The sequence below is a fragment of the Sinocyclocheilus anshuiensis genome, unplaced genomic scaffold (genome assembly GCF_001515605.1).
Source record: "Sinocyclocheilus anshuiensis isolate Anshui unplaced genomic scaffold, SAMN03320099.WGS_v1.1 scaffold1162, whole genome shotgun sequence".
Lineage (NCBI taxonomy): Eukaryota > Metazoa > Chordata > Actinopteri > Cypriniformes > Cyprinidae > Sinocyclocheilus > Sinocyclocheilus anshuiensis.
This window is the reverse complement of record NW_015540875.1, coordinates 2,533,744-2,545,806: the sequence shown is the minus strand read 5'-3', so window position 1 is coordinate 2,545,806 and position 12,063 is coordinate 2,533,744. Positions and strand designations below refer to the sequence as shown.

General features: G+C 37.8%; 1 protein-coding gene across 1 annotated transcript in view; it reads left to right on the top strand.

Moving 5' to 3' along the window:
- The first annotated feature begins 1,929 nt into the window (after window positions 1-1,929).
- The window catches only part of LOC107688266 (thrombospondin type-1 domain-containing protein 7A-like), a 92,795-nt gene continuing 82,661 nt past the window's right edge, over window positions 1,930-12,063 (top strand). Inside the window, exons 1-2 of the mRNA XM_016485889.1 lie at window positions 1,930-2,014; window positions 11,113-11,956. Of these exons, the coding sequence (XP_016341375.1) occupies window positions 1,930-2,014; window positions 11,113-11,956 (929 nt within the window). The remainder of the gene's footprint in view (window positions 2,015-11,112; window positions 11,957-12,063) is intronic.

Sequence of the window (12,063 nt, the reverse complement as noted above, 5' to 3'; positions counted from 1 at the left end):
TTAAAAAAAAAAAAAAAAAAAAACACCTAGCTAAACAAAATGTCTGCAATCAAATTTACAAATATTAATATTGTTCACAATTACATATTTAAAATGAGGCAGAAAATGAACCAGGTGTTATGAAATCAAGTCGAGTCACCTTTATTTATACAATACCGATTGTGTCAAAGCTGCTTTACAGAGTCAAACAGGAAAATAGTTTGTCAGTAATTCTAAAGAGCCCATCTGGGGCGAAAGGGGGAAATCAGGAGCCCTCCCTGGGCTGAACTGGGGAAATCAGGAGCCCTCCCTGGGCTGAACTGGGGATCCGGGAAGCGCTTACGAGGAGCCGACACGGGAGCGACCTCTGGGGCTGGGAGCCGACACGGGAGCGACCTCTGGGGCTGGGAGCCGACACGGGAGCGACCTCTGGGGCTGGGAGCCGACACGGGAGCGACCTCTGGGGCTGGGAGCCGACACGGGAGCAGCCGGCAGGCTTGAGAATGCCGCGGCTGGCAGGCTTGACATCGGCGCGGTCGGTGGGCTTGAGTGGCCCATTGGAACCGTATGTGGAGGGTGCTAGCTTATGGTGAGCTGAAGCGTCCACATGCTTTTGGATGGGAAGAGGATGATTATCCTCCACATCGACTAAGAATTCTGAGCCAGTTAAATCAAGGACATAGTTCATAAACTCCACTACGGGTCTGCGGCAATCTTCTGGAGTCAAGAACCAAAATAAATGATCATCTTTTAGTCCCATCCAGAAGCAAGCATTAACAGTATGATCGCTCCAGCTCACCAGATGTAAAACACTCAGGAACTCCTCCACATACTGCACCAACAATCACTCCTCCTGCTGGAAATTACAGATGAACTCTTCAGCCCAGTTCGTCTTCATATTTGGTTGAGTCTTCTGTCACGGTGCGTCAGAGGGAAACGAGGCGACGACTACACAACTCGACTAACTAAACAAACCAAAGTAGAGGAACACATAATAGGGAGCACAGGAATACACACATGAGGTGACGTTTAAGACTTGACAAGGAAATATCAGGCAGACTACACATTTATACTAAGCTTAACGAGGGACAGGCAGGTGCGGGGAATCAACTAATAATGAGACAACGAGAACAGGAAACAAAACCAAATATGGGCATAAGGAAACACGAGGGCGAACCGAGCACACAACAAAACACGGGACAGAGTCTGACACACACACTATTGAATAATTAATTAACTGCTCATATCATACAGAATTTATGTGCACCCCTGTTAATTTTTTTCTAATTAACTCTGGGAGGGGGGAATTAACCTATTAATATTTATTTATTTATAAATTGTATGTATTTTCATATCAAGCATATAAATTATAAATAAGTAACTTCTTATTGTATCGTACAGAATTTCTGTGTGTGCATCCCTATAATTTTTTTGTTAATAGGTTACTACTATAGATAAATAAATACTATTATTTATTTATTTTCATTTAGTATAAAAATGTAATATGGCTAAATCAGATTTGCAAATAATAATTTTATATTAATTTATAGTTTAATAATAAGTTTAATACATTTAATGTATGCATATGACTGCATCCAAATTATAAAAAATAAATTGCATTTATTTAAAAATGATTCAAATAGACATTTAATACAGCTTATTGAATTTATGTTTTTAAATAATTTTTGTATTTTTGATTGAGTACTTGATATAGCAGGAACCACTTTTTTAAATGTATATTTTTAAGTAAATCCAACATATTTGAGGCTCTAGTGTAGTCTTACAGTTGTAATGGGTGGAGATCACTAAAGCTCCACCTTGGCCCATAGCTGCAGGTCTGTCTGTTATTTAGATGCAACATTCTCCCCCAGAGCGTCTTCTCACTGTTTACGAGCCAAAGCCACTCACGTTCCAGACCCCAGATTTAATGTATTTTATCTAAAAGGCACAATGATCAGGTCTGGCTCTTCTGTGGTGTTAAAACCTCTTTTCACTTTCCAGCTGCCCCAAGGGAGGCGTCTCATGAAGGTGGCATGTCAGATCGCCATCAACAAAGCGTATTCATATTTACTGCTGTACGGAGGGGCGCGTGGTCCTGCTGTGACTTCTCATCTCTGCCTGTGGGCAAACTAAAGAAAAACAGCTTTAAAGTGTTTATGCCTGAAACGAATTAAAACTCTAATATTCGTTTTTGCTATTAATGCTTTCTTTTTCCACAAGCTAAGTTGCGGTTCATTCACGTTCCCATCATGGGTCATGCTTCAATTGCACTGCTCGTGTTCCTCCATATTGATCTACAGCCTCAAGAGCAGAGGGTTTCTTTGATGTTGTTTTAATGTTTCTTTTTATTGAACATTTCTACTCATCAAAGAGCAAAAATGAGCATAGATTTTCACCTGCTGAGTATGGATTCATAGCCATGCTGAATAAATGAATGAAGGAACCAATCTCCTTTCCCACGTCAACATGATGTTCTTGCTTCATCTGCTTTCTCCTTTTGTCATTTCCATTTAAGGCTGTAGCTGAAGGAATAATGAAAGAAATTAGATGTTTCTCAGGACAGGACCCTGCTTGATACGGCTAGTTTTGCATAGCCAGACTTTTAACTAGGAGCATAAAGTCTGATCCACTTTACTGCTTATTCTGGTGATTAAATGATATACCAGTCAAAAGTTTGGAAGAATTAAGATTTTTAAAATAGTCTTGAAAGAAGTCTGCAGTAAATATACAATAAAAAATACAGTAAAAACGGTAATATTGTGAAATATTATTACAATTAAAAATAGCTGTTTTAAATTGGAATATATTTTAATATGTAATTTATTTCTGTGATTCAAAGCTGAATTCTCAGCAGCATTACTCCAGTCTTCAGTGTCACATAATCCTTCAGAAATCATTCTAATATGCTGATTTGCTGCTCAATTGTTACTGGTACTTGATTATTATTAATGGTTCTTTTGTTCAGCATGTGTTTGAAACAGACAAAATATAAATATTCTGTAACATTATAAATGTCTTTTACTGTCACTTTTGATATGTTTAATGCCGCCTAGCTGATTAAAAGTGTTATTATAAATAAATAAATAAATATATAAGCAGCACAACTGTTTTAACATTGATTATAACAATATTAAAGGTTTATTGATATTAATATTAAATTACAATATATTCAAATAGAAAACCGATATTTTAAATCATAATATTTCAGAATATTGCTGTTTTTACTTTACTTTTGGTCAAGTAAATCCCACCTATTGTTGTGACAAGTCAGAAGCGTGTGGATCCATTTGTAGCTTTTATTTAGAATAGTCAGACAATACAGGGTCAAATACCGGCAAGGTAGAACAGCAGAGACAAGGCTGAGACAGAGTCGTGTACCAGGCGAGAGATCGGGGCAGGCGGCAAGCAAACAGAGTCCAGGTGAAACAATCCAAGTCGGGGCAGGCAGATAACAATCAGAGTATCGGGAAACAGTCCAAGAACAGATGCACAGAAAATCAAACACGGGTATAACGCTCGGAAATGACAGCCAGGGCAAATCAAGACATCGCAGAAAGTCTGTGTGTGTGAGTGGTTTATATATGTGTGTGTGTATATGAGGTGCAGGTGTGGATGATTAATCAGTCCCAGGCATGAGGGGTGATGGGAATTGGAGTCCGAATGGGAATGACTAATATTCGGGAGACGGTTCCCTCTGGTGGTGCGGAGGAGGCGGTACGGGAGCCTCCTCTGTAACACCTATAGGTGAGCAGAAGAGACTTCTTTCATAAACATCAATAAATCTGAATTACTTCAACATTTTGACTGGTAGGCTATGTAGACTGGCAAAGACCAAATTAAATTCCAATAAAGGTGCAAACAATTGTAGCAGAAAATAGCCTTGTAATAAGAATAAATTTCTGTCCAAAATTAATAAGTACTCAAATAAGTGCACGTGAATATCTAGTTTAATGTGTCAATCACAACAAGCCTTTGAATATCTTTTTCTAGTCAGGTGATTTTTAGCCTGTGTTTTTCAGTTTTGTTGTAAATGCATCAGAGTGAGGTGTCATCTGAGGCAGAGAGAAATCCAGCAGACTCTCTACATCCCCACCTTCAGATCCATCACAACATGTGCTGTAGAACACATTGGCTTCTATAAATCTTTCATTGACACTGGAGAGATGTGCTGAAGGTTGGTGCTGCTCGCAGTGTTTACCAGATAAATCCATGAGGCATATTATACTGTGGCCTGTCAAAACCGTATGATTTGCTTGCTGCCCTGAGTATTTCAATCTGATCTTGATTGCTGATGAAAGCAGCACTTATTATAAGTGGTCTGGAATACAGCTGTTATAGTGTAGTGACCTAGTTTACTAAAGTCTGAGTGGCTATCAAGTAGGGAACTGGGGGTCCATAGACAATTTGAGAAAAACAAATGTGTTTTAAAGATTAGTTCACCTCAAAATTTACACATTCTGATGTCTTTTTTTTTATTGCCCCAATTATTTTGTATCAATTATTTATTAGGGTCAGTTACCCATACCCCCCCTTCCAAAAAAAATAAAATATATATATATACACACACACATACACACACATACATGCATACATAAATACATACGCTTTAGATTTTTATTATATATACACTTTTATTGTATATTATTATTCTGCAGTCACACATTAAATTAATCAAAAGTGAAGACATTTATAATGTAACAAAAAAAAACTTTTTTAAATACTGTTCTTTTGAACTGTCTATTCATCATCAAGTAACCCTAAAAGTATTGCGGTTTCCAAAAAATATTCGAAGCAATATTCTAAGCATATATATAAGCAGCGCAACTGTTATCAACATTGATAATCAGAAATGTTTCTTGAGCAGCAAATACTGACAATTCAGCTTTGCATCACAGGAATAAATTGCATTTTGAAATATATTCAAATAGAAAACCGTTATTTCAAATTGTAATAATATTTCACAATATTACTGGTTTTACTGATCAAACAAATGCAGGCTTGGTTCTTTTATGAAAATGATTACAAATATATGATTGTATAGCATTTTCTGTAAAGCTTCCTTTGAATACTGCGAAAAATGATTTACATTTCTTTTATACTGGGTACAAATATGATTGTTCTTTAGAGTTTCGCATAACCACACAGTGTGAAAATATATAGCTGGTTTATATTGTAGTAAAGGTTTGAAAACCCCTTGTTTATTGTACAGCTATAGGGAATTTGTTAGTAGTGAAACTGCATTATGGTGTTCTCCCATTGTGCCCTTTATTACAACCCCGCCGAGCACACACAGATGAAATGCTACGCGCTGACCTTTTGATATTTTACTGCTGGAGTGCCGATCAGGAAATATTGGATGTGAAAGTGAAAAATACAGACTTCCTACTGTAAATTCTCAGTTTTGACCCTCAGCTTTTTTTTTCTGGCAGGTGAGTGTTTTTTTAGCTTTTTAGTGCTGAAAAAATGGTCACAGTGTGAAGACAGCATCCTAACCAGGAGTGACGCAACTGCTTTCATGTGACTAGAAATTTTTCAGACCTCACTGAAAACAAAAATAAGTGCATTTGATGTTTAATGCAGTTATGAGATGTACAGGCGTGAAGTGACAGACAAGTACAAAATGTCACCCTTTGTGGCTAGTTAGGGCAAAAGCTCATGTTAAATGAAGATGGAAGAGATGGCTTTCATAACTTGTAGCATTATGTGTGAGTTTTGCCTTTGGAGCGTCACTATCGGACTGCTCTGTTGGAAATTTACTTTGAAATGTGCAGAAGCGGGATGTTGAAAGGCTGAAGGCACATGGATGACTGGATTTATCTTCAGAACGTCCTAAGTTCACAGTTTGCTTATGAATTTAATGGTCTTTGCCTGGGGTCAGTTTTCTTGCATTTGATTGACTCACTTCTGAAGCCGCATCCATCCATCCATCGTTCTATCTATCTATCGTTCTATCTATCTATTGTTCTGTCGTTCTATGTATCATTCTATCTACCATTCTTTTTATCTATCTGTCATTCTATCTATCTATCATTTTGTCAGTATCTGGTATTCTATTGTTCTGTCTGCATCATTCTATATCTATTGTTCTGTCATTCTTTCTCTATCTATCGTTCTGTTGTTCTATCATTCTGTCTGTGTATCTATCATTTTGTCTGTATCTACCATTCTATCTATTGTTCTGTCTTTTTTTGCTCTGTAGCCTTGGCCAAATTACCGACACGATAACTAGGTTTTGAAGCATGAATTAAATGTTTTGGATGAATAACTACATTTTGCAGACATGCAATAAAGTTCTGAAGTTCCAGCAAACAGTTGTGACATTTGCACTCACAGTTTAGAGAATGTTAAGATTGTTTCGAAAAATGTGCCAAAGCAATTGAGAAGAACTGTAATGGTAAAAGCGGTGATGTATCTTCATCAAATGCTTCTCTCTATGAACTGGGCTGTGGGTCCGTTTGACTGACAGTCTGAATTGTCTGCACTCTGTTTCCTACACACCTGTCAGACGCTGATGGACCAGCACTTTGTCAGCCAGAATTACCTTTTATCATGACAGCTGGCATCTCCTCCGAGCACAGGAGATAATGATGTGTGAGATACTGATCAATCCTGACCCACTGCAGGCCTGATCCTCTCACAATGACCCCAGTGTGGGCAGATGGTAGTATCACCAAAATATTACATCATACTGGTATACATCACAAATGAGTTGCTTCTCTGGAAATTCAAGGAAGATTAAGGAAAAAAATAATTCGATTTTAATTAAAAAAATAGTTTATTCCGTTATATTGACACAAAAAAAACACTTATTTTTAAATACATGTTTTTAAAACGTATTTAATTTTTTAAGGTGTGTGGAGTCTAAAATCAAGGTGTAATTTCTCAAGATACATATTTTACAAAACGGCCTGCTGCACCTTTAATTTAGCATATTTTGGAGCTTTTCATGTCACAGTTCTTCACGTTCGCAGACGACCACAGTCTCGAAATCCTCTTTCTGAACCTGTGGGGGAGTCAGGAGACATAAAAGTGAAATCTTTTGTTGTTTTCGGTGAAACCCATTGTGTAGGGATTGTGTTTATTCTTGCTTTTCCCAAAGACGATTAGCCTTGGGAAGCGACAGCAGTTCTGCTCCCTCCCACCATTGGAGGAAGCACATCACGCAGTCATTAAGTCTGTGACATAATTGGAGAAATGTATGCTGTTATATGTCTCTCTGCAGCTCTGTGAACAGTGTTTGCTTATTTGCAATAAATTATAATAGATTTTGACTCGGCAGACACCACTGTAGTTCTCTTTCTAGTGATCTACCTTCATGTTTGGTGCCAACATAGACAGCTGCCTTCTAAGACAGCATCCTAACTGGAGTGTAACTGCAAAGTGACTGATTTCAAACACTCTACATGAATAAAGGAGCTTCAGATGTTGCACAAATAGCACTCTGAGAAACTCGTCTCACAGTGGATTGCAAGACAGCAACTGCCTAGTTTTACATTTTTCTTCATACAGAACTGGTAAATCACCTCAGAGCTCATGATTGGTCTTTCTTGAAAAGTTGAGATACTATTGGTAATTTCTCTATGGAGAAAGTAAGTGGGACTTTTTTTCCACCTCATAGAGTCACACTAATATTGAGTGAAATATTCCATTTTAATTACGCTGAACTGTATTCAGTGTTAAATGCATTTGTCAGCTCCAAATCCTCTTTACCCTCTAATGTTTTAGAATGTGGCCAAATCAAGGTTTCTTTGAAGGCAACGTCATTTTCTGCCTAGTGTGTACTGTTTGTGTCAGGCGTGTGCTTCTGATACCTTAAAATGAGAATAGTGTTATTTTGGTCACACTTTAGTTAGGGGACCGATTCTCACTATTAACTAACTTCTGCCTCAATAAACTCCTAATTTGCTGCTTATTAATAGTTAGTAAGGTAGTTGTAAAGATTAGGTATGGGGTAAGGGATCTAAAATATGGTCATGCAGAATAAGGCATTAATATGTGCTTTATAAGTACTAATAAACCGCCAATATGCTAGTAATATGCATGCTAACAAACAACTAGCTTAAGGAATTGGTCCTTAAACTAATTTGTTACCGTTATTGTAATATTTATATATTATTATAGCATTTAGATTTATAGCTTGTATATTTATATTTTCAGTTTTCATTTTAGTAAAGTTTTGGTAATTTTGATATATACCTGTCATTTTTGGTGTTAGTTTGAGCAATTTTTGTACTTCAGCTTATTTGTGATTTGTGTGATATACACACTACTGTTCAAACGTTTGAGGTCTCTTTTTTTTTTTTAGGATTTGAAACAAAGCTATTGTAAAGCAGTTTTATTTTAGTATTATTTATACATTGGTTTTTTTAATATTTTGAATTGGCTTTATTTTTTGTAGAGGTTTCAGAAATTTTGCTATGTGTTTCTGCCATTTTATTATTACTATTCTTTTTATGTTTTTATATACAGTAACTAAATCATTCATTTTTCAGTTTCAATGCTTTTAGAACTTTATTTATTTCAGTTAGTTTTATTTCAGCTTTATTTATTTTTATATTTAGTTAACAATAGCATCACTGTTGTGACATTCTCTTTGCCTTTCAAAGCCGGAATGAAACATAGTGACCTGCAGAGTAAACACATCCTGAGCGCCCACCCTCTTCATCAAATGATATTAATTAGAACTAGTGAGTGGGTGGAATGAGTGGTTGGTCAATTGGTCTTATGATATAATGTTATTAGTAATGTTTGTGAAGCTACTCGTCTTTTTTCCCCATTATTATTTTTGAAATGGAAACTAATAATGCTTCAAATTGTATAGGAGATGTGCTATTTCTTTTGTTAATAAGCATACTTACTAATTTCACCTGACAGGTGATAAAACTGGCAAAAAAAACAAAACAAAGAACCAGAATCTCTGATTTGGGTCAGTAAGGAACCACCAACATCGCAGGAACCACTAAATGCATATCAACACACTGGTGTCAAAAAATCTTGTCAAATCCTTTTTTTATACTATGCTTTACAAAATTTCCCCTGCTCTTGTTTAACACAATGAGGCCTGATGCGACGCGTTTGCAGCAAGAACCTTCTGAGATGGATTATTATTTAGCTTCATTACATGGACCACTATTTATCATGCAGGAGGTGCTGAATGTGAGATGGAAACTCGACACAGCTAATGTAATACAGTGAAAATTAATGGTAATAAAGCCTCATTTTCTGTGAGATTGAGCCCCTGAAGCACAATCACAGTCCTTGTTGTCTTTACAGATCTCTATTTGTCATGCTTTGCTGTCTGCGCTCGCTGGATTCTTGGTTTAAGCTGCTTTCGTTAAACCACTGATTCTTCAGCCTGTACAATATGCTATATATGCTTGCATTTCATTTATTATTACGGCAGAAAAACTGGTAATTAGTCTCAACTGTCATAAAAAGGAATAAAAAAAGCTTTTGGAGGTGAAATGAATTTAATGACCCTTTAATTGCAGTAAGTACGTTTTTTTTTCTCTTTTATTATTCAGAAACTCAGACATACCTATTTTTACTGATACATCAGTTCTTAGCTATTTTCTTAAATAAGGTTAAATAAAGTTAATAGTCAAACCTCAAATGGGAATTTTCAAGCTGTGTTTAACATCATTCTGTGATGCATAAGCTTTTATTTTTCAGTTTTGTAGCCTGTTTTGCATGTCAGTGGTCCTATATTTCTTATTTTGCCTGATGTTTAGCATTTATTCATACTCTGTTTAGTTTGTTTGGCAACAATTTGTTGCATTTGATGACTTGATGTGATCCCAAAATTAGTGCCCATGAGGTTCTTGTCGCTTCTTCTGTTCCCATTCTCTATTTAGAGTTTGACGCTGCCAGTAGTACAAAGCAGCAGGTACTGAGCGGTGATTAACTCATTTTGACTGCCTAATTGCTTCACAGCCAAATAGTTAATTAGGCCAACACTCAGATTATCACCTTAAGGATCAGTCAGGTACAAAAGTGAACCTATTCAAATTTCAAAGTGTGTAGACCTGACACCATGGCTGTGTTCCAGCACTTAGTGGGCCGCCTCACTGTCTGTTGCCTACATACACAGTTGCTTTCTGAGGCAGCATCCAAACTGGGTTTGGTGTCTCATAAGAGTCATTCTTGGAACGTCACACATAGGCAGAAACTCACAAATAGCGCTTCACAAAAGAGTTTGCATCTTGCCGTTTAATTAGCTTCAAAAGTATAGCACACACAAATATTGTGTATAAAACATTTGTCATTTTAATTTTCGTAAATATTAAAATTATTTATTTATTTCAATTTAAAGCTTTAATTTTAAATCTAATTACCTAAGTTTGGGGTCCATGGAAGCTTGTTTCTGTCATGCGTGTATGTATGTATAAATAAATAAGCTAATTGCAACATTTGATCTTAGAATTGTGAGTTTATTTAAAAAAGAGTCAGAATTAAGAGATGTAAACTCGAGACATTGTGAGGAAAAACTCAGAATTGTGAGTTGTAAAGTCACAATTGCCTTTTTTTCATTGTGGCATAAACAAGCTTCCATAGAGGTCAGTAAAATTAGCTTTAAAGAAGTTAATACTTTTATTCTCAGCAAGGATGCATTAAATTGATGAAAAGTGACAGTAAAGTAATTTATAATGCTGCTGCTGCAAAAACAAGATTTTAAATAAATGTTGTTCTTTTGAAGAAGTATAATGATTCCCACAAAAAAATCTATAGCAGGACAACTGTTTTCAACATTGATAATAATAAGAAATGTTTCTTGAGCAGCAATTCAGCATATTAGAATGATTTCTGAAGGATCATGTGACACTGAAGACATGGAGTAATGATGCAGCTTTGCATCACAAGGAATAAATTACATTTAAAGAAATATTCAAATAGAAAACTGTTATTTTAAATTACATAATTATAATAATATTTCACAATATTCCTGTTTTTTATTCTATCTATCTATCTATCTATCTATCTATCTATCTACCTATCTATCTATCTATCTATCTATCTATCTAAAATAAGCTTCACAGTGCATTATGGCATTAACTTCTAAAATAATCTTATTAGGCAGCATCATTATGTAACATTTCCTCAGGGACTTTGCACTAACTGGTGTGTTTTTCCCAGGTCCGTGGGGCAGATGTATGGGCAGCGAGTGCGGTCCAGGAGGCAGTCAGAGTCGGGCGGTGTGGTGTGCTCATGTGGAAGGCTGGACCACCCTTCACACCAACTGCCTTCAGTCCACACGGCCGGCCAACCAACAGAGCTGCTTCCGCGTCTGCGACTGGCACAAGGACCTGTATTACTGGCGGCTGGGCACGTGGAACCAGTGCGTTCCCATATCGCTGCGCACCGGCCGCACGGGCATTTGCCTGCAGGGCGAAGAGGGCATCCAGACGCGGGAGGTGAACTGTGTGCTCAAGGCGGACGGCTCGACTGCGGACCACGCCATCTGTGAGTACTTTGAGCCCAAACCCCGGCAGGAACAGGCCTGTTTAATTCCTTGCCCTCAAGACTGTGTAGTGACCGAGTTCACCCCATGGACCATGTGCTCCAAGACCTGCGGGCTGGGCCTGCAGAACCGCGTCCGCTCCGTCGTGGAGCCACCACTGTTCGGTGGGCTTCCTTGCCCCAATCTGACAGAGTTCCAGACGTGCGCGCCGAGGGCCTGCGAGGGCAGAGAGACGGTGTTCAGTCTGAAAGTGGGCGGATGGAGCGAGTGCAAGCTGCCTTCTTTAGCATCACCTCCGACCTCCTCTGCCGCCCCCTCACGCACCGCCCGCCAAGCCCGCCGGCGGAAAGGCAAAGAGAGGAAAGGGAACCGAGACCCGGAGATGCGCGAGCTCATCAAGAGCAAAAGGAACCGCAACAGGCTGAATCGACTAGAGGACGACCTCTGGAATATGGAAATAGGCTACCAGTCTCGGCAAGTAGTGTGTGTGCATCGAAACGGAAGCACGGTGTCTCTCAGGTTAGTGACTTTTCCCATTAGAACCATATTCATTTGACTTAAATTATTGACAATAATGAGGTTGTGAGGGGTGGAATATTGATCTGTTCAGTGTACTGTATTACCAA